Raw genomic sequence first — 25,735 nt, forward strand, 5'->3', positions numbered from 1 at the left:
CACCCACCTCCACAGTCAGTCTACATGTGGGCCACAGAACTCCACAGAACCCTGCAGACCATGTGGCTCTGCTAGCAGGCCATGGAACTCCACATTTTGAGGTCCAGCCTCCCTCAGTCTCAGTCACTGTTTCTGAGACAGCATCTCCTATGAGAAAAGCACCCCAATTACTAAGCCCCAGCTTCATGTGACCTGAGCCCTTTATAGCTAGCATGGGGACAGCTGTCTATCCTCACACACAATCACATAGGAGACATACAGGTGAACTCACCACTCACACCCAGCCCCTAAGGAAGAGGAGAATGGGCCTCTCTGGAGGTCCCTGGCTGGGAACAGACCCTCCCCGCCTCAAGCTGGGTGCAGCTGCTTCCAGCCTGGCCTGTCACCCTCATCTCCAGTTTGCAGCCACCCTGCTGTCCCCTCCTTCAGCCTCCAGGCTCTCTTCTGCATTCCTGGTTCATCAGTACCAGCCTGCCTGTATGGCCCCCACTAGACTCCAAGGGAGCTGGGGGATATGGCTTTACCTTGGTATACACGCCCCAGGATAGTTCTGTCTCTGTCACCATAACGACTATCCCAAACATGCCAAAGATGAGTGCATAGTCGCTCAGTCGCTTCCGCTTTTCAAAGAGCACTCGACGGTGGCCCAGGCGGTGACCCACAGTTGGAGGCTTTGAGCCACCTTCATCTTCCTCCTCCTCCTCTTCCTCCAGCTCCTGGGGATGCCGGATGCTGCCAGGTGACAGCCGGACAGGCTGGCTCTTAGCCACCACCTGCAGGCCCAGGCAGTGTGGGGACTGCGGGGGGCGGCCAGCCTCAGGGTCTGGAAGTTCCCGGCCCGGGAACCCTGGCCCACTGGCCAGTGGCCGCCCCACGCTGCCATTGTGGCTGTGACCACAGCTCATGACCTCCTCTTTGTCTGTGCTGGACTAAAGTCAGGATGCTCGAGGCCCGGCATGGCTCAGCGGCTGGGCTCCCAAGCCAATCTATGGGGACATAAAAAACATGGAATGTCACTGTGACCATTCTAGAACATACTAACTTAGCCCAGGAGCTGCCTCCAGAGGTGGTGACTCCAGTGCATACCCTTGCCTGCTCAAGAGCCTCCTATGGCTCCCCAGTACTGTGTGTTTGCGATCATTCCAGGGACCCCAGGCCCTGCTTTCCCCAGGGTAGAGGACCAAGATCACTCAAAACCCTCCCCCACAGAGCAAAACAGCCCTCAGTGGCAGGGGTTTGAGCAGCAGTTGGGTGATAATGGCCTAGAGTGAGTATGGCCATGAGGCCCACTGCACATGACCTTCTCCATTGCATGATGAAGAAGCAAATTGGGGACGTGACTCAGCCACCTGGCACAGGCCAAATGGAACTGAGAAAGTGCCACGGTCCTCAGATGTGTCCTAAGGTGCCCTGGGCAGGCAGGGCAGGGGGAAAGGACTGGTGACAGGGGATCTGCAGAGGGCTGAGAGGAGCCCATGTTCCCATACCTGGACTCACACTGCCCCTGGTCAGAATGATCACGACTGGTCCCCACTGCTGCCCAGAGATGCTGCTCCCTTTTCAGAAATGAGACAGAAAGCCCAGAGGTTCAGCAACCTAACCCTAGGTCACACTTCCAGGACTAAATTTTGATGGGACAAATGCTTTCCAGGGGTGGAAGGTGGCACGAGTCACCACCATGTCCTTGCCCTTGAAGGATCATGATTTGGGGACACAGTGGGGAGGGGGAGGAACCTGACCCCTCTCCTGACCTTGCCTAAAATATGACATCAGCCCATCTCCCTCCCCTCTTGTTTGATTTCATTTATTTGTGTTTTCTTTTAAACTGGGTCTCACTCTGTAGCTACAAACTAGCCTCAAACTCAAAGCAATTCTCCTCTCTCAAGTGCTGGGATGAGAAGCATGAGCCACTACACCCAGCTTTCTTGTTTTTATTTTTTAATTTTTTATAGAGGGAGTTCCATGCAGTCAGCGCAGTGTGATCTGAAACTCTAAGTCCTCCTGCCTCAGTCTCTTGAGTGTTGGGGTAACAGATAAAGGCAGCTATTTCAAAACTCTGGAAGGACTGGGGCCTCCGGGCATAAGTCCCTTTCCCTTCTCCTCTCCCAGTACAACCTGGACCCTCAGAGGGTCTCAGAAGGCCAGAGCCCCCAGCCCTCCCAGCCAAGGTTTAAATGTGAGGTCCCACTTTGCGGAGGGGGGCCTCGTTGTGCACTACATCTGGATTTGAGCATCTTTGTAGCTGTCACCAGTCTTGATGTGTCTGGACCCTGAGGCTGGGATGTGGACATTTGTTGCACCATAAGAGACCCACCATCCTTGGGGAACCTGGCAGGCCAAGGGGTTCTCAAGAGAAGGGGACCAGGGCACTCTTACGTGCCAGGCAGGGAGCAGCAGGCCACCTTAGAGCTTTCCCGTGCCACAGGGTGTGAGGTGAGAATGAGAGAAACTAAGGCTGGGCATAGCCGTGCTCATCAGTCATCCCAGCACTCTAAGGTGGAGGTGGCAAGATCACAAGTTCAAGGTCAGCCTCAGCTAAACAGAGCTCAAAGCTGGCCTGAGCTCTGTGAGACAAAAAAAAAAAAAAAAAAAAAAACCCACCTAATCAACAAACAACTGGATTAAATGGTATCCCTTGATTGTCATTCCACCAGGAGGAACTCCACCCCAGCCTTCTCAGGAACCACAGAGGCATCCCACGACATACACTCCCAGGAAGGTGGCCTGTCCAGAGTCCCCGGCTGAGGCAGCCGGAGGCCGTCATCCCCTTGTGGAGGCTAAGAACGGTCCCCAAGTTCCTTCCCCGCCCCCTGCACTCTTGGAGCACTGACCCGCAGGAGCGGGCCGGCTCTGCTTGCCTTTTGCCCCTGGGCCACCAGGGAACTCACACGGCCAGGCTGGCAGCCCAGGTCCCGCAACCACGACAGCAGTGCCGAAAGGGTAGCGAGCAGGTTCCTTGACCCTGGATCTCAACGATCCGCAGCCGCGGGACCCTCGACCAGTGCCCAGGTCACTGCCAGCGCCACCTCCAGACGCGTGCAGAGTTGGGGGACTCTTGGTTCTTCCACTTGTACCCTGACCCGTGCCTCCTGGTCCCTGCTCCAGACCCCGGAGACACCCGGTGCACGGCTGTGCGCCCCCACCTCCCTCCTGCGGCCCCGTACCTGCGAGGACAGGGACCACGCGCCGCCCAGCCTGCGGCCCGCCGGGCCGAGCGCCCGCCCCGCTCGAGCGGCGCCGCTGATTGGCTGCGCGTGCCTAACCCCGCCCCGCGACCCCTCAGACCCCGCCCACATTTAAAGCTCCCGCCTCTGCACGGCGCAGAGCTGGAAAACAGGGTCCCCTCGCGGATGCCGCTCCATCGGCCTCGGAGGGACCTTCTGCACCACGCGGCAGCGGAGGGGACTCCTTCCCCAAGAAACGACTTTTTTAGGGCTCTGCTGTAGGAAGGGGAGACGAGCTGGGCAGCGGGTGATGGCAAGTAAAGGCACTTCAAACTCGAGGCACCCTTCAAGACAATCTTGCTCACCTAGGGGATCTCAAGACTTGAACCAAACAACAACCTTGCAGGCAGGCAGGAGTCCCCAAAACTGCCATCCCCGACACAGAGGCTGTTTTGGGTTGTTTTTTGTTTGTTTGGATTTTTGGAGGTAGGGTCTTCCTCTATCCCAGGCTGACATGGAAGCACTCTGTAGCCCAGTCTGGCCTCGAACTCACAGCAATCCTCCTACCTGAGTGCTGGGATTAAAGGCGTGCGCCACCAGATCTGCCTGTTTTATTTATTTTTTCGAGGTAGGGTCTCGCCCTAGCCCAGCCTGACCTGGAATCCACTATATAGTCTCAGAGTGGCCTCGAATTTATGGTGATCCTCTTACCTCTGAGTGCTGGGATTAAAGGCTTGCACCACTACTGGTTTTTTGAGGTGAAGTCTCACTGTAGCCCATGTTTTGGGATTTTTGAGACAGGGTCTGACTATAGCCCAAGCTGGTCTGGAACTTACTCGTGTCCATCATCCTGCCTCTGAGTGCTAGACTGACAGGTAGAGAATTCCTTGCCCCCCTGTTACCCAGGCACTGATGAGCTAGGGGTGACTGGTCCAGTTTTGTCCTTTCCTCCATCTGTTTCCTCCTGGCCCAGGTCCTGGTCTCAGGAACATCTGACTTTGTCACTATTTGGGAGCTTCTGGCTTTTCTGTCTCCATGGAGGCCGAGAGTATATTGGCATGAACCAATAAAGGAATGATGGCTGTTTGGGGAGGAGGGTGTCTGTGGGCTGGAGGCCAGTCAGCTGACCCTTCCATCCCTTCCCTTCCACAGCCACCCTGGCATGGTAGCAGAATCCCAGCCTGAGACCCTGCTGAGACCACATGATGGGGAGTGCTGCAGAGCAAGCCTGGGGCTCTGGTAGGTCAGGTCCCAGCCATGATGAGGAGAGATGTTCTGTCACCAGCCCACAAACTTCCCTTCCTGCCTGCCACTCACCCCTTTGTGCCTGCCTTCTCCTACTGGGACCACCTGGGGCTCTTTTTCTTTCCCTTTCTTTTGTATTTTTTATTTTTTTTAGGCTCAGGTTGGCCTCAAACTCACCATGTATCTGAGAATGACCTTGAACTCCTCTGAGCCTCCTGCCTCCACCTCTAGTGCTAGAAAGACACATGTGCATCACCACACTCAGTTTATGCAGCCTGGTTTACTCCAGCCCCATGGAGGCTTTGAGCCTCTGCATATTTTATCCCTATGGGACAAGCCCCAGTCATGGCTGTGGGGCTAATTCCCCATCAAGGATGGAGGTAGCTGGGCATGGTGGTACACACCTTAATCCCAGCACCCTGGAGGCTGAGGTATGAGGATCACTGTGAGTTCAAGCACAGCCTGAGACTACATAGTGAATTCCAGGTCAGCATGGGCTAGAGCAAGACCCTACCTCAAAAATAAACAAAAAGAAGTTTTAAAACAGGGCTGGAGAGATAGCTTAGATTGAGGCGCTTGCCTATAAAGTCTAATTTGATTCCCCCATGCCCATGTAAAGCCACATGCACAAGGTGGCACATGCATCTGTACTTTGTTTGCAGCAACTGGAGGCCCTGGCACAGTCTTGTCTTGTCTTGTCTTGTCTTGTCTTGTCTTGTCTTGTCTTGTCTTGTCTTGTCTTCTCTTCTCTTCTCTTCTCTTCTCTTCTCTTCTCTTCTCTTCTCTTCTCTTCTCTTCTCTCTTCTCTTCTCTTCTCTTCTCTTCTCTTCTCTTCTCTTCTCTTCTCTTCTCTCTCTGTCTCTTTCTCTCTCTGTCTGCTTGCAAATAAATATTTTAAAAAAGAACTGGGCTAGAGAGATGGCTCAACAGCTAATAGCACTTCCTGCAGAAACATGAGGGCCTGAGCAGGCCATATAACAGCTGCATGTGGCCATGCAGGCCTGTAATCCCAGTCCCATGGGGAGCACAGACCTGAGAATCTGGAGTTCATGGAAAAACAGCAAGCTCTGGACTCAGTAGAAAGTCCATCTTCAGGAAAAGCAAGTGAGTGATATCCCCCTCTGCCCATCCCTTCACCAGCATTCTCCTAAGGCATTTCATCAGTGGGCGCACACACACACATGTGCACTCAAAAAAACCACTGGTGGTGGTGGTGGACGCCTTTAATCCCATCACTCAGGAGGCAGAAGTAGAAGGATCACCATGAGTTCAAGGCTACCCTGAGACTACATAGTGAATTCTAGGTCAGCCTGAGCTAGAGTGAGACTGTACCTCAAAAAAACAAAAAGCAAACAAACAAAAAACAAACAAACAAAATAGCCGGGCATGGTGGTGCATGCCTTTAATTCTAGCACTTGGGAAGCAGAGGTAGGAGGATCCCTGTGAGTTTACAGAGAGGGCTAGGGTGAATGCCTACCTCAAAAAAAAAAAAAAAAAAAAAAAAAGCCAACGGGGCTGGGGAGATGGCTTAGGTTTGATTCCCCAGTACCATATCAAGCCAGATGTACAAAGTGGCATATGCATCTGGAGGTCATTTACAGTGGCAAGAGGCCCTGGTGCACCCATGTTTTGTCTTTCTCTTTTTGCAAATATGCAAATAAATAAATAAAAATATTAAAAATAAAAATGTAGGCCGGGCATGGTGGTGCATGCCTTTAATCCCAGCACCTGGGAAGCAGAGGTAGGGGGATTGTTGTGAGTTCTAGGCCACCCTAAGACTACATAGTGAATTGTAGGTCAGCCTGTGCTAGAGCAAGATCCTACCTTGAAGCCCCCCTCCAAATTTTTTAAACTAATAAAAAATTAAGAGTGTTCTCCCTCATATGTGGATCCTAGCTACAGATGATTGGGCTTCTGTGTGAGAAGGAAAAAACTCAGTAGCAGAGGCCAGTAAGTTAAAAAGGAGATATAAAGGGAAGAGAAAGGAAGGGAGGAAGGTACTTAATAGGTTGGTATTGTATATATGTAAGTACAGTGATTGAGATGGGGAGGGGATATGATGGAGAATGGAATTTCAAAGGGGATAGTAGGGGGGGAGGTATTACCATGGGATATCTTTTATAATCATAGAAAATGTTAGTAAAAATTGAGAAAAAAATTAAGAGTGGGGGAGTCTAAAGAGATGGCTTAGGGGTTAAGGCTTTTGCCTGAGAAGCCTAAAGACCCATCCAGGTTCGATTCCCCTGTACTCATGTAAGCCAGATGCACAAGGTGACAAATATGTCTGGAGTTCGTTTGCAATAGCTAGAGGCCCTGGCACGCCCACTTTCTCTCCCTATCTACCTCTTTTTTCTCACTCTCCCTCTCTCCAATAAATAAATAAATAAAATATTTTTTAAAATCAAAGCAAATGAATACAATACAACTGTTCAGACAAATTGGCCTCGATATCCATGACCTCACAGTTCCTAGCTCCACCTTCACAAGACCCTCATATTAGAAGGAGAAGATGATGACATGAAAATAAAGAGAGACTAATGGAGAGAGGGAGGGGATATGATAGAGAGTGGATTTGTGAAGTGGAAAGTGAGGGAGGGAATTATTATGGCTTATTTTCTATAATTATTAAAGTTGTTGATAAAAAAGAAAAGAAAAACAAAATCAAGAGAGGGCTGGAGAGAGGCTTAGCAGTTAAAGTGCTTGCCTGAGGAGCCAAAGGATCCAGGTTCAACTCCCCAGAACCCATGTAAGCTGGACACACTAGGTCATGCATGTACACAAGATGGCACAAGAGCCTGGAGTTTGCTTGCAGTGGCTAGAGGCCCTGGCATGCTAATTCTCTCTCTCTTAAAAAATAAAAATTAGGGGCTGGAGAGATGGCTTAATAGGTAAGGCGGGTGCTTGCCTGCAAAGTGAAAGGACCCAGGTTCGATTTCCCCAGAACCCACGTAAACCAGATGCACAAGGTAGCACATGTATCTGGTGTTTGTTTGCAGCAGCTGGAGGCCCCGGTGTTCCCATTCTTTCTCCCTTTCTCCTCCCTCTTTCTGTCCCCCCCCAACTCTCAAATAAATAAATAAAAATATTATTTAAAAAAATTTTAAAGAAAATTAAAAAGTAAAAATAATTATACAATGGAGTTCTACTCAGTGGTAAAGAAAAATGAAGTTATGAAATTTGCAGAAAAATGGATGGACCTGGAAAGTATTATACTAAGTGAGGTAACCCAGGCCCAGAAAGCCAAGCACCACATGTTCTCTTTCATATGTGGATCCTAGCTACAGATGACTGGGCTTCTGCGTGAGAATGAAAATACTTAGTAGCAGAGGCCAGTAAGGTAAAAAGGAGACATAAAGGGTAGAGAAAGGAAGGGAGGAGGATACTTAATAGGTTGATATTGTATATATGTAATTACAATGATTGTAATGGGGAGGTAATATGATGGAGAATGGAATTTCAAATGGAAAAGTGTGGGGGTGGGGAGGGAGGGACTTACCATAGGATATATTTTATAATCATGGAAAATGTTAATAAAAATTTTAAAAAAAAGACAGTTTAGGTTAAAACAAAGTAAAATGGAGTTCATTGTTAGGGTGGCCTGACTATACAAATGATTGATATGTAAATTGTCACACCTTGTTTCTTCACTTACCCCTCCCCTTAGCTATTAAAAACTATAAAATTTCCAAAAAAAAAAAGTAAAAATAAGCTGGGAGAGGTGGCACATGCCTTTAATCCCAGCACTTGGGAGGCAGAGGTAGGAAAATAGCCTTGAGTTCAAAGCCACCCTGAAACTACACCCTGAGCTACCCTGAGCAAATGCGCTACAGTGAGAGACCCTACCTCAAAAAAACAAAAATAAATGAATAAAATTAAAATAAAAAAATAAGTGGGAGTTAGGTGTGGTTGAGCCTGGGATAGGATTGCAAAGGCTCCATCTGGCGCAGGATAGGGGGGCTGGGTTGGAGGGAGGAAGGGAGGTTGGAGCAGCAAGAGAGAGTCCCCTATAGGCAGGGTTCCTCCAGCAAGGCAGGGAAAGCAACATGTCCAGCAGTGAGGGGTCTGTAAAAGGCTAAGCACACCCCTTATGAATTACAGAGGTAGGGAGGGGGTGGGGAAAGGGGTAGGAGCCTATGGGTGACAGGTCAACCTGGCAGTCTCCAAATCTTTTTAAAAATTATTTTTGTTTTACTTTTTTTTAGAAATATATTTTATTTATTTATTTGACAGAGAGAAAGAAGCAGAGAGAAAGAGAGAGAGAATGGGTGTGCCAGGGCCGCTAGCCACTGCAAACAAACTCCAGATGCATGTGCCTGCCCCCTTGTGCATCTAGCTTATGTGGGTCTTGGAGAGTTGAACCGGGATCCTTTGGCTTTGCAGGCAAGTATGTTAACCATTAAGCCATCTCTCCAGCCCTATTTATGTATTTGTTACAGAGAGAGAGGCAGAGAGAGAGAAAGAGAGAGAGAGAATGGGTGTGCCAGGTACTCCAGCCACTGCAAATGAACTCCAGAAACATGCACCACCTTGTGCATCTGGCTTATGTGGGTCCTGGGGAATCGAACCGAGGTTTTTTGGCTTTGCAGGCAAGCGCCTTAACCACTAAGCTATTTCTCCAGCCTAGTATCAGAATCTTAAGCAAGGCCTCACCACAAACATCCCGTATTGTCAGAGGCTCAGCAATTCCCATATCAGGATTATTGCCCATCCTACGTGGCTGGCAGAGATTCCCTGACCCAGGTCCCAGCATCCCTTCCTTCTGGGGCAGTCAGTGCTGGGGATACAGCCCTGATACAGCGCCCCCAAGTCCTGCTGCTTGGTTGACTCTGCTTCAATACTGACCCCCTCAAACTTCAGTTATCTCCCCACACTCAAACCTCACAATGTAGCCTTATTCAGAAATAGCTTTGGAGACAATGTCTCAGTTCTTGCTGTACCCCAATTTCCTGGCCCTGGGCATCACATAGGCAGTTATTTGTGGTATGTTTCTTGACTGACTAAATGACCACCACACGCACCCTGACAGCACACAGCTGACATAGATGTTAGTCAGTGTTCTCAAAAGAAAAGCTTTAGCAAGTAGAGCCTTTGGGGGGGGGGTGGTTTCAGGGCTCCTTAGAATTGCCTGAACTTTGAGCTGAACTACACTGAGCAAGTCACCTAATTTTTCTGGACATGCTGTCCACCCCAGCTGGCAGTGTCTCCATTGGGGGTTCTAGAAAGCAATGGTCACTGTTTTTATTATCGTTATTCTTATTCCCTAGACTACTAACACCTTTTTCTTATGTTGCCAGTTTTTGTCACTGTTTTTCAGGCAGGATTTCACTATAGCCCAGGCTGACCTGAAACTCCCTCTGTAGTCCAGGTTGGTCTCAAACTCACAGTGATCCTCTGACCTCTGCTCTGCCTCCTGATTTGAAATACTATGATCTGCTTTTTTTTTTTTTTTTTTGAGACAGGGTCTCATGTACCAGATTAGCCTCAAATTTACTATATACCTGAGTTTGGTTTTAAACTCCTGATCTTCCTGCCCCTGTCACTGGACCGCTAAGGTGACAGGCTGACAGACATCAAACACCACTCCAAGCTTACTGCTTTTTTTTTTTATCCTGTTTTGGTTTGTTTGAAACAGGGTCTCATGCAGTCCAGGCTGGCCTTGAACTCTCAATATAGCTGAAGATGACCTTGAGTTCCTTTTGCCTCAACCTCACCAGTACTGGGATGACAAGTTCTGCTGCCTTAAATGGCAGCCCTCCATTTTTCTAAGCCCTGCTCTGCCTCCTCACTCCCCGCCCCCCACCTGCCTGCTCTGCTAGCAGTAGCCAGTGTTTGGAGTCACTCACCCTGGGGTGTCAAGGTCTTGCTGAGCCTCCACTGTGAGGCCTGTGTCCTTTAGTTTCATGGGGTCATGCCCTGGCTGTCGGAGGGCTACGGCTACAGAATTCTTCAAGACCTGTAAGAACCAGACATGGATACTGAGTTGGAATGGGACCATAAGGCTGTGGAGACAGACAGCTCCTGGAGTATGGTGATTTTTAAAGAAAACTTAAAATCAATGGCTTTAAAGTGACTGTCCCACCCCAGACCTGCAAAGGCAATGGTACACACTTTTTTTTTTTTCCTCTTGAGGTAGGTTCTCACTCTAGCTCAGGCTGACCTGGAATTCACTATGTAGTATCAGGGTGGCCTCGAACTCATGGTGATCCTCCTACCACTGCCTCCCAAGTGCTTGGATTAAAGGCAACACCCGGCAATGGTGCACACCTTTAATCCCAGCATTCAAGAGACAAAGGTAGGAGGATCACTATGAGTTCAAGGACACACTAGGCTACAGATTGAGTTCCAGGTCAGCCTGGACTACAGTGAGATATTACCTTGAAAACTAACTAACTAAATAAATAAAATAGTGGAGGCCCATTGAGGCATGGTGGCTCACATGTATAATCCCAGCCCTCAGGAGGCTAAGTGGGAGTTCAAACCCAGCCTGAGCTACAGAGTGAATTTCAGGTAGCTTAGGCCACCCTGCCTCAAAAAAAAAGGGGCGTGCTGCAGAGATGGCTTAGAGGTTAAGGCACTTGCCTGAGAGGCCTACGGACTCAGGTTCAATTCCCCAGTACCCACATAAAAAGCCAGATGCATAAGGTGGTGCATGGTTCATAATGATTCGTTTGCAGTGGCTCGCTCTATCTGCCTTTCTCTCTCTTAAATATATTTATGGATGGAGAGATGGCTCAGAGTTTAAAACCTGGGTTTGGTTTCCCAGTATGTAAAGCCACATGCACAAAGTGGCACATACATCTACAGTTTGTTTGCAGTGGCAAGAGGCATTGGTGTACCCATTCTCCCTCTCTCCTTCCAAGTAAATAAATATTTTTTTAAAAAAAAGTAGCTGGGCATGGTGGCACATGGTTTTAATCCCAGCACTCTGGAGACAGAAGTAGAATTGTCCTGAGCTTGAGGCCACCCTGAGATTACACAGTGAATTCCAGGTCAGCCTGGGCTAGAACAAGACCCTATCTGGAAAAATGAACAAAACAAAACAAAACAAACAACAACAATAAAAAGAAAAAAACAGTGGCCAAGCCTGGTGTGGTGTTGTATCCCTTTAATCCCAGCACTCAGGAGGCAGAGGTAGGATGATCACTGTGGTTCTAGGCCAACCTGAGACTACACAGTGAATTCCAGGTCAGCCAGGGCTACAGTGAGACCCTACCTCAAAACAAAACAACAAATAAAATATCAGTGGCCTTAGCCAGCTGCGGGTCTGTCATCAGAAGACTGAGGCAGGCGCACTGGGAATTCCAGGCTTCAGGAGGAGACAAGCTACAAAAAAAAAAAAAAAAAAAAAAAGGTCTTCATGTGTCCTACAGGCCCTTGGTCATCCCCATGTCATCTCAGTACCCTCTCTGGAGGCACCTCCCTTCCCACTAGGCCCAGGATGGAAGCTCTGCCTTTTCTGTTCAGTTCCTGACCCTCCCTCCCCCTGGTCCCACCACAATTCCTGTTCCTCCATTTGGGAGCCACTGGTCCTGAGGATGACAAGGAAGCTACTACCATGGCTGCTTAGCTGGCTCAAGGGATGGAGGGGGGCTTGGGCTCACCCTAGCGAAGGCAGGGGGAGCTGCCCAAGGTCACGGGTAGCTTGGAGAAGCTCTGGTTCTGTTCCAGCAGTGAGCCCCAGGACTGTGCTTTGACAAAGTCCCCAAAACCTGAGGTGGTGGAGGGGAGTGGAGGCCATGTGGGGGTCAGGGCTCCAGCTCCCCGGTCGGGGAGACTTGGAGGTCGGATGGAAACTGCCCCACCTCCCAGCTCCTGGGCGGATGGGGTGGCCTCGAGCCCACGCTTAGAGTTAAAGGGTTTAGGAAGCCCAGTAATCTAGACAGGAGTCAGGGCTGGGTGACCTTGGACAAGTGCTCAGCCTCTCTGGGCCTCTCCTAGCATCGAGGGAGGGGTGGAGGCTGAAGATGCCTAGAGGAAAGGCCAGCAGCACGCAGGGGGCTGTGGGTCAGGCGGAGAGGGGGTCGCTCCGGCGAGGAGCCACTGGGGTTAGGAAGAGGACACTGGCGACCCTGCCACCCCTGAGGACCACCCAGTCCTCCGGTGACTGAGAGCCGCTAGGTCCCCACCGTCAGTGGGGCGCTGCCAGAGTCGGGACCCCAGAGCAAAGTCCCCTCCTCCCGGAGGTGCGGGCGGGTGCGGTCTGGACTACACTCCACCTAAGCGAACCGAGGCTCAGGCTCAAGGCTCCCGCAGGTCGGGTCGGGGAATCCCGGGACCTCCGCGCCCGGCCAGGAAACGAGCAATGACGCCAAGATTCCTCCACAAACCACCCTGTCCCCCACCGAGCACCCACAGCTGTCGACTCACCGGCAGCCCCCGGCCGCAGCTGCTGGCGTCCCCGCACTGCCAGGGTGTGGGAAACGGAGGTGCGCGCGCCGCCGAGGAGCCGACCCGGCCCCGCCACCGGGAAAAGGGTCGCTGACCCCTCTCCCCCCCGCCCGCAAAGGGGGACACACCAGACAGAGGTTCCCTCTCCTCCAAGGCCGGAACCACTACTGAACACTCTTAAAGAGCCGAGCCCATCTTCCGCCTCTTCTGGCTTAGAGCACTCATTTTGCAAACGGGGAAACTGAGGCACCGACAGAGAAGGCCCTCCCCCCTCTAGCCGAGGTCCGGCGTTGCCCACAGGCGGCCCCCAAGCCCGACTGTCCCCTCCCTCCGGAGACCGCTCTCCCGCATCCAGCCCAGGGCGCAGCCGGAGCGATGGAGTTCCCTCGCCCGCCCAGCGGCTCTGGGGACCGGGGAGGGTCCAGGGAGGAGCGGGGACGCCCGAGGCGGTTTCCGCCAGCCGTGACGTGGCCAGGGCTGGAAGGTCCTAACGAGAAAGGGGAGGGGGGAGTCCAAGCTGACCGGAAAAGACGGCGACGAAAACTTCTCGGGCCAGAGGAGGCGCCGCCGCCAGCGGTCGGGCCCCTGCCTGCTGGCGCCCCCAAGGTGGCAGAGGCCCGGTGGCGGCGGTGAAGGTCACTCTCCCTACCACCGAGAACAATGCACTTTCCGGGGTCGTGATCCCCAGGGGAACCCCGGGGAGAAGACTCTTTTCCTTACCTTGGCTCAGCCCAGCCTCAGTTTCCTTCTTGGGACAGGACAGCGACCACCTCCAGAGTGGCTCCCAGCTTGGAATCTTTGGGAGTCGCCCTCTAGTTCTAGCTGTCCCCACCCCTAAGCAGCCCTGACAGCCCCCTCCCTCGTCCGGTTCCAACCCACCCGTGAGCCCCCACCCACCTGCTGTGGTCTGAGACCGGGGGATTTCCTCTTGGGAGCCCGGAGGCCTCCAGGAGCCTCCATCACTTTTGTTTGTTTTTGCTTTTGTATTTTTTCTTCCTCCCTCCTCGTATAGTCTAAAAATAGTCGCGCCCGCCCCCAGTCTCCCAGCTCCCCGGGGGCCCGGGATCCCGAGGCGAGGCGAGACGGGGACGCACCCACGGACCCGCGGGCGCCCCTCCCACCAGAAAGCCGCCGTGGCCGTGGCGAAGGAAAAGGGGACAGTAGGAAAGGAGAGGTCCTGTGGTCTTCAAGCCGAGCGAAGGCTGCGGGTGAAGGAAACCATTCTGCCCCTTTCTGAAGGATTCCCATCACTATGGGGATCTTGAACACTCACATTACCACGTGTGACACCCCTGAAAGCTTCACTCTCCCAAAGCTGGTCCAGTCTCCTGTCTCCGAAGCAGACACCCTGCAACCTCGTCTCCAGGATGCTTAGTGTGACAGACCACATTTGTCCCACACACCTCCCTCTCTGTCACTCTTTCTAGAGTCCAAAAAGGCCCGGTCTTCTTTCTCTCAGTCTGCAGTGTCGGCCCGAGTTACCAGCCCCTTCTCCCTCTCCCCCACGCCCGTTCAACTAGAGCCACCTGCAGGCCTCCGCCAGCATCCCTGGGAACCCGGCCAGCCCGGAGCCTTTGCATCGGCCTGCCTCGCTCCGCCGCGGTCGCTGCTCTCCCCACCCCCTATTCCCAGCCCAAGGTGACCTCCCCTCGAGGCGCCCCTTCTCCGGGCTAGTCGCCCTGGTCCACTGTCCTCGCAACTCTACTCTGGGCTACCCCAAAGCAATGGCATCCAAGAGGAACTTGGTTTTGCTGACCTGAGGGAGGGCTGTGCGTCTGGGACGACCCAGCTTCAATTAAAGGTGTGGGGGGTCCTACCCAGAGAGCCACCTCAAACTGCCTTTAGGACAGGCCCGGAAGGTCCCTGGTGTCTGCTGCAGGGAACAGCTCGCCAGAGGGTGCTGTGCTGAAGATGATGTGCTGAATAACCAATTCGCAGGGACCCGGAATCTCCAGCGTGGGGTTTACCCCTCACTTGGTCGACACAAAGGGGAGGAGGAAAGGAAAACGGCTTTGTGCGCGGGGACAAAGGCCCAGAGACCCAGACGCAGCTGCGCGCCTTTAGAAGCGGTCCGCACACCCGTAGGCCTCCGGGGCGCTGCGACCTGCCTGGATCTACGATCAAACAGAGGCCTTTAGTGCGGGGTGGGGGGAGGGTATTACCATGAGATATTTTTTATAATCATGGAAAATGTTGATAAAAATTGTGAAAAGATAAAAAATAAGATTAAGCTAAAAAAAAAAAAAAGAGGACCTCGCGAGGATCTCCAGGGGGGACAAGGCGGGCACTTGGATAGGGTTTGGGAACGTAGGGAGGGCATCCTTGGAGGTTTCCGTGTGCGCGCGCGCCACGCCTCGTGAGCATTCGTGCCGAGGGAATGAAGTTCAAAGCCGGGAGAAGGGGGATGGGGACACCCTGGGGCAGATGGAGAGGTGCGGCCCGGTCGTCCCCTCCCTCGCCACGTCACCAGTCGCAGCCTCTTTGTCCCAGTCCCGCGCTATCCCCTCCCTCCGTCCCGGGGCGCACGGGGGAACCCCGGCAGCCGGCTACAGCCCTGCGCAGGCGCTCAGCCTAGGTTTCCAGCCCTGCGGACCGCGCGCGGTTGTCATGGCAACGGCGGGGGTGGGAATCTCGGGAAGACCCCACAGGTGCTCCCGCCCCCGCCTCCTCGCGGCGAACCCCAGTCCGGTTTGAGCTGGTTTCCTTGCCCCACCCCCCCGTGCACACTGCGGCGGGTGAGGATTCCCGGGAATCCCCCAGCCCGGGCGGGGGGCGAGAAGGGAGCGCATGCGCACCGGGCACGGCTTCCCCACGCCGGGAATGCCCGGGCAAGAGGAGGGCACCCTGCGCACGCGCAGTACGAGCCCGGCACCCTCGGTCGTCCTGGCAACGCGCGTGGAACTCTCTCGCGACCCCTCCCAGAGCCAGGGATTTCCCTGCTGCTAGTGCGCAGGCGCATGCTGGGATTCCGCCTAGGTGGGGCCGAGGCTTCTCCTGGTTGTGAAGAACAAAGGCAGCGGGGTCCCCTGCTGGGGGCTTCCATCTGGGTGTCCCCGTGTGGCCGAGGCTGGCCATGGCTTGTCTAGTGACGAGGTGACCGCAGCGCCCACATCGCCCGGCCTGGCTGCAGCATCTCTGATCCCTTCTCATCCACACACTACGGACAATCGTCCCCACGACAGTCCCAACGCCGCCACGCAGGAGGCCAACCCAAAACCCAAGATGTCTTTAGTCCCATTCAATCGGAAACTGAGTGGGCGTGGTGTCGCACACCCGCCATACCAGCACAGAAGTGGAGGGGAGGAAGGAGTTCCTTTTATTTATTTTGAGGTAGCGTCTCATTGTAGCCCATGCTGACCTAGAATTCACTATGGAGTCTCACGGTGATCCTCCTGTCTCTGCTGGGATTAAAGGCGTGCGCCACCACGCCCAGCTACTGCACAAGATTTTTTAACCTCTTTTTCGCAAATTCGAGGTCAGCCCGGGTTACAGGAGACACTCTCAAAAAACTAAAAACCATTAAAGACCCTTGTCTGGCCATCCCCCGCCCCCTCCCCAGTATTTCCTGTCTCCGATACTGGCCTTCAGTAGTTGAGGATGAATTTGAACTCCTGATCCTCCTGCCTGCCTGGAATGACAACATGCACCACCATGCCAGGTTTATGCTCTGCTGCTGCGGATGGCACTCTAGCTTAATGTGCACTCGACCCGCACGCTGCCAACTGAACCACGGCCCTAATGTTTTTGTTTTTTTGTGAGACAGGGTCTCACTCTAGGTCAGGCTGGTTTCAAATTCACGCCAACCCTCCTGTCTCAGACTCCTAAGTACACAGCCAGCTAACCTTTCCTGCGATCCCGAAGGGGCAGAGGTGAGATTCAAAGCCACACTTCCATTTGTGAAGCCAAGGAACCCGCAGCTGCGATGCTGGGGCTCTTTGCCTCCTGTTCCTGCTCTGGCATTTCTGAGTACTCCTGTGTGTCACTCACTGTCCATGGGGCTGTGTGCAGTCACCCCACCCTGAGTACCATCTCTGTCCTTTTACCCCCACCAAAAGCTCCTCCAGGTCTCTCCTGCGCACCTCACCCATCTTTAGTACTCTGAGCTGGATCCTGGGGCTCTACACTAAACTTGTATCAACCGCTGTTGGGTAGAGTATTTTATTTCTACCTCTGGAGACGGAAAACAGGGGCTCCCATGTATTGCCAGGACTGAGTCACGCTCCAGAACACCATTAGTGTATTATTATTATGGCCATGAGCTCTCACCACTAAGCCCTCAGACCAACCTTAGGTGGACTTGAGACTTACTGATTTTCAGCCCCACCCTATTAGCGACTTCTCTACCAAACCCAGAGGGGTGAGGCCTTTGCCAGAATGTTTCCTTCTGCCGTTGTTGACTCGCTAAAAGACTCTTCATCCTACAAAACCCTTTTTCCATGAAATTTGCCTACCTCTGGTCAAGCGCAACCCCCTTCAGACCAGCCCCAACCCTTGGAAGTGGGTACATCTGTGAAGACCCGCGTCTTTCTTGGCACAAGCCTGATCTACTGGAGAATCTGAGGACAAACCTAGGTGCTGATTAAGTCAGAGTGGGCAGTGTCTACCTGGTGTCAACTAAATAAATGCTAGGAAACTTCAACATGACCCCTGGGTCCTTGGGCCTTTTCCCCCATCACAGGTGAGCTTACTGCGGGGAAGACCACTAGGGCTGGCCACACACACACACACACACCCCTGGCTTTGATGCCCAGCCCAGCCGGGATGTGCGGGCTACTTTGAGCCACAGTACTGCTAGGGCACCTCCCTTCGCACCAGCCCTTGTGGACCGGGGAGGAAGCTGACTTATTGTGGAAAGCGCTGTCTGCTCCTCCCGCACAGCCTCATAGGACCTTCCCGCTGTTCTGCGTTCGTACTCTGTCACCACAGTGGGCAGCCTCCTAGGCCTCTCCAGCCGTCAGCGGAAAGCCAGCCCAGCCTGAACTGTGGGGACAGCAGCAGACCAGCTGGCAGCCCTAGCCTGGGCCCAGCCTCCAGCTCCGCTCTGCTCCTGCTCTGTCAATGCTGTGAGCTCAGGTAGAGGTGCCGTTTTGGACCAGCTGCAGGGTGGCTCGGAAGGGTATCTGGGGACCATGGCCTTCTCTAGCCTAGCTTGCGCCCCGGGCACAGCCCCCACATGTATACACGCACGCAAGCACGGGCTCAGGGGCTCATGGCAGCCTCGCCACCGCCTTTATTGGGCGCTCGGCCTGGCTTCCTCGCACTCCTGAGCAGGGGCCTCTAGCAGGGATGGCACGGAACTCTCTGGAATCCTGGGGCGACCCTCACTTGGGCGCATTGAAGGGCAGGGCGCGCTGGTTCAAGGGGTTGTCCGGAGAGCGCAGCCACTCCTTTTTCAGCAGCTGCTTCAGCTGCGACAGTCGCATGTTGGGGTTCTCCTGCTTGAGTCGGGGTAGGTGCACCTCCTCGAAGGCTGCGAAGGCCGCGCGCATGCGGCGCTCAGGATGACGGTCGGCCTCCTCCGCCACGCTGGGGGCAAGAGAGTACAGGGCAGGATCAGGACAGAGCACAGGTGCCAGCGACCTGCCCCCGTCAGCCCCGCCCGTCTCCGGCCCTGCCCCGCACGCTGCCCCGCCCCATCACCTGAGCACCGCGATGGCGTCCTCGATGGTGCGCGCCTCCACGCTCCCCTCGTCTAGCACACGCCGGTTCAGGTTCTCCTCCAGTGGCACCTCCAGGTGGCTCTTGGCTTTCTCAGCTGTGGCGGAGAGGAGGCAAGGGGGTGGTGAGCACAGGACATGGCCGGTTCCCTCTTCCCAGAGTCCCACGGTGCCCGTGCCCCCTCACCTGGCTCGTCGCGGTGCTGCAGGTCCCGCCGCAGCGTGTCCTCGATGTGTGCGCGCGTCACTTTGGCGGGCGCGGCGCGGGGGGCCTTGCCACCCCGGAGCTTTGAGTCCTCCTCCTCCAGCAGGCGTTGTGTCTCCTTCCTGCGCTCCAACTGCTCCAGGCGCCGCTTCTCCTTCTCCTCCTGCGCGCCACACCCAGCGCAGCTCAGTGGAGGACCCCGGCCAGGGGACGGCTCCGCTAGAAGGGCAGTAGGCGCCCAGGATGGCCGGATGCGGGGATGTGCCATCCTTGGTCACCACTCCCACTACCTCCAGGGGAGGACAGACTCAGTGCATTAAGGCATGATAGTATCGCAGAACAGGACAGGAAAAAGAGCGGCCATTGGGTGCAACTAAGGGTCATGCACACCTCAGGTCCGATGGACGGTTAGCCTGTTTCCCCTGTCATCCTGACCATGCGTGGCACCCTGTACTGCCGGCCTGAACACCATGCTGCCTCCAGGTCTTTGCACCCCGGCTCTTCTGGCCGGTTCACACACTCCTTTCGGTGCTTCCTCATGCCCTCCAGGAGAGGGACTGGCAGAGATTGTGGAAGGGCAGATCCCGAATATACCAACTCAGAACAAAGATTGGATTCTGGACGGTTTCAAGAACTGAGGACCTTGTGGCAATTAGCGTTGGATACCAGGAACTTCAGGTTGGCTTGGGCCTGGACTCCCACCCAGCTACTAGGCAGGCCCAAAGAGGAGGCTGGACTGAGCCCAGGAGTTACAGGCCAGCCTGCGGGGGAGAGGGGGACAGGACATCCTGGAGCACAGCAGGGTTAGACAGCGGCAGCTGACACTGAAGTGGGTGATTGGCGCCACCTACTGGGCATGGCCATCAGCACCGGTACTGACTCACCAGTGTGCCCAGCCTTGGGGTTGACATGGGCTGTTTTGGATTTGAATCAGAAGCTATAGAGTAGGGGTGTTGGTCAGGGGCCACGCCTGCCGAGCCACCCCAGAGGGAGGATGACTGTCCCAGACCTCCGCAACTACTGTAGCTTGCTCAGTTGTTGTCTTTGGGGTGACACTGTGGACAGGCCCCACCAGCTCAGCCCTCCCCACGGCTGCCAGGGTGGGGAGGCGCCCCACACCCACCTTGCGCTGCTCCTTCCGCATCACGTGTTTGTCGTCGTCCTTCCAGTAAGCATCTTCCAGTTCCTTCTGCTTGCGGGCATCTGCCGCTGCCTTGGCCTCAGCCCTCCGCGCCCGGGCCGCTGCCGACTTGGTGTTCTCGCCCTGGAACTTCTTGGGCATCCCTCGGCAGGCTGTGGAGAGAGTAAACTGAGCAGGGAGGCGACACTCAACGGTCCAAGAAGCTTATGGTGGGCAGGGTGCGTCTCATCCCTGCCATGGCAGTGAGGGCCTCGATAAACCATACCGCAGTTCTCAAGTGCACACTACTGGGATTGTTTTCATTATGCTCCTTTTTAGACAGTTTCACGCTGTAGCCCAGGCTGACTTGACACTTCGATACCCCCTACCTCACACTCCTAACTGCTAGCACCACCCAGATCAGGTACTACAGGGGGAGCCTAGGGCCAACAACTTCCAGGAAGACCTGGCCCTCACTGGGATTCTAGGCGGGGCTCCACCTCCAGCCACGCCCCTCCTCACTGGGATTCTAGGCGGGGCTCCACCTCCCAGCCACGCCCCTCCTCACTGGGATTCTAGGCTGGGCTCCACCTCCCAGCCACGCCCCTCCTCACTGGGATTCTAGGCTGGGCTCCACCTCCCAGCCACGCCCCCTCCTCACTGGGATTCTAGACGGGGCTCCACCTCCCAGCCACGCCCCTCCTCACTGGGATTCTAGGCGGGGCTCCACCTCCAGCCACGCCCCTCCTCACTGGGATTGTAGGTGGGGCTCCACCACCCAGCCACGCCCCTCCTCACTGGGATTCTAGGCGGGGCTCCACCTCCCAGCCACGCCCCTCCTCACTGGGATTCTAGGCAGGGCTCCACCTCCTAGCCACGCCCCCTCCTCACTGGGATTGTAGGTGGGGCTCCACCACCCAGCCACGCCCCTCCTCACTGGGATTCTAGGCGGGGCTCCACCTCCCAGCCACACCCCCTCCTCACTGGGATTCTAGGCAGGGCTCCACCTCCCAGCCACGCCCCTCCTCACTAGGATTCTAGGCGGGGCTCCACCTCCCAGCCACGCCCCCTCCTCACTGGGATTCTAGGCGGGGCTCCACCTCCCAGCCACGCCCCCTCCTCACTGGGATTCTAGGCGGGGCTCCACCTCCAGCCACGCCCCTCCTTACTGGGATTCTAGGCGGGGCTCCACCTCCCAGCCACGCCCCCTCCTCACTGGGATTCTGGGCGGGGCTCCACCTCCCAGCCACGCCCCTCTCACACAGGGATTCTAATTGTGGCTCCACATCTCAGCCACGCCCCTTCCCCACTGACATTCTAGGCGGGGCTGTACCTCCCAGCCACAACCCCTCCTCACTGGGATTCTAGATGGGACTCCACTCCCAGCCACGCCCCTCCTCACTGTGATTCTAGGCGGGGCTCCACCTCTCAGCCACACCCCTTCCTCACTGGCATTCTAGACGGGGCTCCACCTCCCCGCCACGCCCCCTTCTCATTGGCATTCTAGTTGGGTCTCCACTTCTAGCCACGCACCTTCCCCACTGGGATTCTAGGTGGAGCTCTACCTCCCAGCCATGACCCCTTTCACTAGGCGGGGCTCTACCTCCCAGCCACGCCCCCCTCCTCACTGGGATCCTAGGTGGGGCTCCACCTCCTAGCCAGGCCCCCTGGCCCTTGACAGCTACCAGTCAATTTCCTGACTAGGTAGATATGTCTGTTCTGGACATTTCTTGTCAGTGATCATACTGGGTCTTGACTTGCTTCTTTACTCAGCATTGTACTGTGGCACGTGTCTGCTGATGAACATGTCCATCTTTGTCTTTTTAAGTGGCACTAAAGTGGAAGTTTGCATTGCCTCTCCTGCCCCGTGGGTGGCCTCAGTCCCAGCTCCCCCACTGAATAACTGGGCCCTGTGCCTTGCTCCTGATGGCCCAGGCCTGTACAGTTGGGGAACACCACAGTACATCTGCTCACCTGGGAATATTCTCAGGACACCTACAAAGTGTCCTGAGAATGAGAAGACACACAGGTGCCACACTGTGTGCCCAGCCCTCAGCAAAACTATGCATATGGACACGCTGGACTGCATGCCCCCAAAACCTTAACCAGGGGGCATTCATGCTTCTCATGGGGGATCCATGCTTCCCATGCGGGATGTTAGACAATATGCCTCTCTGAGTGACATGGAGCTGAGGCTGGCCTCGAGCCCCAAAGCCTCCTTTATGGGTTTTGCTTTTCTTGTTTTCTTTTTGATTTTTCGAGGTAGGGTCTCACTCTAGCCCAGGCTGATCTGGAATTCACTATGTAGTCTCAGGGTGGCCTCAAACTGATGGCGATCCTCTTACCTCTGTCTCCCGAGTGCTGGGGTTAAAAGCATGTGCCACCACACCAGGCCTACAGCCTCCCTTATGTAATGAGTTCGTTGTGCCACCTTCTCTCGTTGGGTGTGGTCAACACGCAGCAATCTCATACAACAACAACAAAATCCAAAACAGCAGGGCTGGGCATGGTGGCATACACGTTTAGTCTCAGCACTCAGGAAGCAAAGATAGGAGGATTGCTGTAAGTTCGAGGCCAACCTGGGCTAGTGAGACCTTATCTCGAAAAACCAAACATCCAAAACCATACTCAACGAAGCAGCACTCAGGAGGCAAAGGTAGGAGTATAGCCGTGAGTTCCAGGCCACACTGAGACTACATAGTGAGTTCCAGGTCAGCCTGGGCAAACAAACAAACAAACAAAACACTCAACGAAGGATTGCAGGATAATGGGCTTTGAAAAATGGCTTGCTGGCTGGCCTCCTCACATCTGGAACATTCTCTACCTCCCCCAACTCCAGCCACACCTGCCTCCTCGCCCATCTTCACACACACCAATCAAGTCCATGCCTCAGGCCTTTCTACATACTATGCCTACGGATAGGACATGTCCCCTGTTCTATTTTGAGACGGGGTTTTACTATGTGTCCCAAGATTCTCCAATCTCACGGTGCACCACCACGCCCAGCGTCTGTCCCTCTTTCTACCTACTAAGCTATGTTAACATCAAGGTCCAGTTCAGGTATTGCCACCTCCAGAAAGCCTTCCCTGAAACTCCCGACGATTCTCTCAGGTGTTGTGAGCATAATGATGGCTGCATGATGGGAAGGAAAGGAGCTCTCAACAGGAACCCGGTCATCCAGCACCTGTCCTTGTTATTCCCAACCAGCAGATCCAGGGCCCGAACGAGGATAAAGCACGGGGCAGCCTCCTCCAGGCAGCCTCCGCGTGGTCCTCGGACGCCACGGTCCTGACCTGCCGGCTGGTGGGCGCACCGGCGGCATCGCCGGGGGATTTTAGCCACACCGAGTGAGCAGGGCCTCAGGGCCTTTGCACCGGCTGCACCGCGTCCGGGATTTCGCATCACACAAATGGACCCAGCCCCCTACGAGCTCAGGCACGTGCGGCCCCAAATGCTAGCGCCGCAGAGCATCCCACTTCCGTCTCTCCATACGGTAAGACCCCCAAACTGAGCAGTGACCACCTGAACCGATCAGGGTTCCCCCCTATCCCCACCGCGGCTCCTCCCGCGCAGCGACCGCTCCTACCTCCTTCTTCAGGCGCCGGCACCGTCGCGTCTCTGTGACGTCAAACGCGACTGCGTCCTAGCCTCCCTGCGGCGCGCCGCTCATGACGTTAGATAATGTCGCCATCTTGATAAAGGAAATATACACAACACAGTTTGGCCACAAATAAAGTTATTAGTCAAAGTCTTCAGTTATTTCTCCTTCTTTATCCAAATAGAATTTTACCCACGCTCTCATTTTCTGCACTCATGCAAGATATTGAGGACACAGGAGGGTGTTTAGATGCTACGACTTACAACAGTCCCTTTACCAAGATGACCGCTGCCAGGAAGAAAGATGGCAACGACGGCTTTACATATTGTCCAACAGCATATGCCAGGACTTCGTGGCCCGGCCGCCAGGTAGCGCCCCTGGTCCATGCTAGGAGGTGGGCCTGGCTGTTCTCCAAAACAAGTGTGCGGTTTTACCTAGCCAGGTGCAATCGCCTGGGGCGGTGAAGACGCTTTGCTATTACAATTTCAAAGTCCCAGTAGGGTCATGAGAGCAGAGGAGGGGTGAGGTTGTCAAAATGGGGGCTGGGAAGCCTGGCATGGTGGCGCAAGCCTTTAATCCCAGCACTCGGGAAACAGAGGTAGGAGGATAATTGTGAGTTCGAGGCCACTCTGAGACTACATAGTAAATTCCAGGTCAGACTGGGCCAGAGGAGACCTTACATGACCAAAAAAAAAAAAAAAAAAGATTGGGTTTGGAGAGGTGGGTCAGCAGTTAAAGGTGCTTGCTTGCAAGCACCGAAGTTCCTCAGCACCCACATAAAACCAGACTGGTGTTCATTTGCAGTGGCAAAAGACCCGGATGTGCGCGCGCACACCCACCCATAAACACATGAATAATGATTTTTTTTCTTTGTTTTTTTCAGGTAAGGTTTCACTGTCCAGGCTGACCTGTAATTCACTATGTAGTCTCAGGTTGGCCTCCAACTCACGGAGATCCTTCTACCTCTGCCTCCTGAGTGCTGGGATTAAAAGCATGTGCCACTACGCCTGGGTATTTTTTTTTTAATAAGTATACAAATAAACACCTTCTGTGCTATCCAGGCAGGGAAACTGAGGCTCACAGAGAGCAGACATTGAATTTGCTACCAATGTAACTAGCACAGCAAGGCCAGGTGATGCATCCTAGCACTGGGGAGGCAGAAGCAGAGGATTGCCACGAGTTGGAGTCAAGCCTGGAATACAGAGTGAAACGCTGCCTCAGAAAAAGATATGGGCTGGTAGTCGGGCATGGTGGCATATACCTTTAATCCCAGCACTTAGGAGGCAGAGGTAGGAGGATTGTTGTGAGTTTGAGGCCACCCTGAGACTACATAGTGAATTCCAGGTCAGCCTGAGTTAGAGTGAGACCAGCAGCTTAGTAACACACCTGTCCTCCCAGCAGTCAGAATATAGAAGCAGGAGGATGGAGAATCAGGAGTTCAAGCTCATCCTTGTTTACATAAGGAGTTGGAGGCTATCCTAGGCTACATGGAACCCTGACTCAAAAAAATTAATAAGTAGTTGTATACATGAGAGAAGCTAGAGGTTTCCTCTCTTGCTCTACACCCTGTGTTCTGAGACAGAGCCTCTCAATAACCCTGGAGTATGCCAGTTTGTCTACACTAGTACCTAGCAAGCCCCAGAGGTGTCTCCAGCATTGGGATTGCAGGTACACACCACCACATCTGCATTTTTAATTTAAAAAATTTGTTTATTTTTATTTATTTATTTGAGAGTGACACAGAGAGAGAAAGAGGCAGAGACATAAAGAATGGGTGCACCAGGGCCTCCAGCCACTGCAAAGGAACTCCAGATGCCTGTACCACCTTGTACATCTGGCTTATGTGGGTACTGGAGAATCAAGCCTCAAACCAGGGTCCTTAGGCTTTATAGGCAAGCACTTAACTGCTAAGCCATCTCTCCAACCCATTAAAAAAATTTTTTTTTGAGGTAGGGTCCTGTTATAGGCCAGGATGACCTGAAATTCACTGTGTAGTCCTAGGCTGGCCTTGAACTCATGGCAATCCTCCTACCTCTACCTCTTAAGTGCTGGGATTAAAGGCATGTTCTACTATGCCTGGCTAATTTTATTTATTTATTATTATTATTATTTGGTTTTTTTGAGGTAGGGTCTCACTCTAGTCAGGCTGACCTGGAATTCACTATGTAGTCTCAGGGTGACCTCGAACTCACATGGCTAATTTTATTAATAAATTTTATTACTATTTCTTTATTCAATTTTCCCAGTCCTGGAAACATTTTTGAGGAAGTACTCAAATCTAGATGCACTATTAAGAGACCAAATATTGGGGACTAGGAAGATTGCTCAGTGGCTAAAGGCACGTGCTTGCAAAGCCTG

At 53.8% G+C, this 25,735-nt stretch overlaps 2 protein-coding genes across 10 annotated transcripts in view; both read right to left on the reverse strand.

Moving 5' to 3' along the window:
* Kcnn1 (potassium calcium-activated channel subfamily N member 1) overlaps positions 1-14,931 on the reverse strand; it is a 32,659-nt gene extending 17,728 nt beyond the window's left edge. For 2 of the 8 annotated variants that reach the window (XM_045133309.1, XM_004665937.2), the window contains exons 1-3: positions 14,554-14,931; positions 10,253-10,362; positions 525-986 (exon numbers count right to left, since the gene is read on the reverse strand). In XM_045133309.1, the coding sequence (XP_044989244.1) occupies positions 525-905 (381 nt within the window). In that variant the 5' untranslated portion in view covers positions 906-986; positions 10,253-10,362; positions 14,554-14,931. Of the gene's footprint in view, positions 1-524; positions 987-1,487; positions 1,557-10,252; positions 10,363-12,776; positions 13,149-13,517; positions 13,647-13,694; positions 13,809-14,070; positions 14,266-14,553 lie in introns of those variants that run through there. The other 6 variants (XM_045133302.1, XM_045133306.1, XM_045133287.1 and 3 more) reach the window with 6 other exon arrangements.
* Positions 14,932-17,996: 3,065 nt separating this feature from the next.
* Positions 17,997-23,405, reverse strand: Ccdc124 (coiled-coil domain containing 124). 2 transcript variants are annotated; one of them, XM_004666026.2, is made up of 5 exons: positions 23,366-23,405; positions 19,783-19,952; positions 18,642-18,822; positions 18,438-18,552; positions 17,997-18,323 (listed from the first exon to the last, which is right to left on the reverse strand). In XM_004666026.2, the coding sequence occupies exons 2-5, from the start codon at positions 19,939-19,941 to the stop codon at positions 18,119-18,121; spliced, it is 660 nt and encodes a 219-aa protein (XP_004666083.2). In that variant the 5' UTR covers positions 19,942-19,952; positions 23,366-23,405; the 3' UTR covers positions 17,997-18,118. The 2 variants fall into 2 exon arrangements, with proteins under 2 accessions (XP_004666083.2, XP_045017283.1); XM_045161348.1 differs by lacking the exon at positions 23,366-23,405 and adding an exon at positions 22,809-22,829.
* Positions 23,406-25,735: the final 2,330 nt, after the last annotated feature.

Source organism: Jaculus jaculus, chromosome 1, assembly GCF_020740685.1.
Source record: "Jaculus jaculus isolate mJacJac1 chromosome 1, mJacJac1.mat.Y.cur, whole genome shotgun sequence".
NCBI classification, from domain to species: domain Eukaryota; kingdom Metazoa; phylum Chordata; class Mammalia; order Rodentia; family Dipodidae; genus Jaculus; species Jaculus jaculus.

Bases quoted from the DNA above. Each gene is read 5' to 3' on its own strand.
- Ccdc124 (XM_004666026.2), bottom strand. From the start codon at position 19,941: ATGCCCAAGAAGTTCCAGGGCGAGAACACCAAGTCGGCAGCGGCCCGG. The intron at 18,553-18,641 runs GTGAGGGGGCAC...TCTCCGCCACAG, and splicing joins GCAGCACCGCGACGAGCCAG to CTGAGAAAGCCAAGAGCCAC. The intron at 18,324-18,437 runs GTGATGGGGCGG...TCTTGCCCCCAG, and splicing joins GACGCCATCGCGGTGCTCAG to CGTGGCGGAGGAGGCCGACC.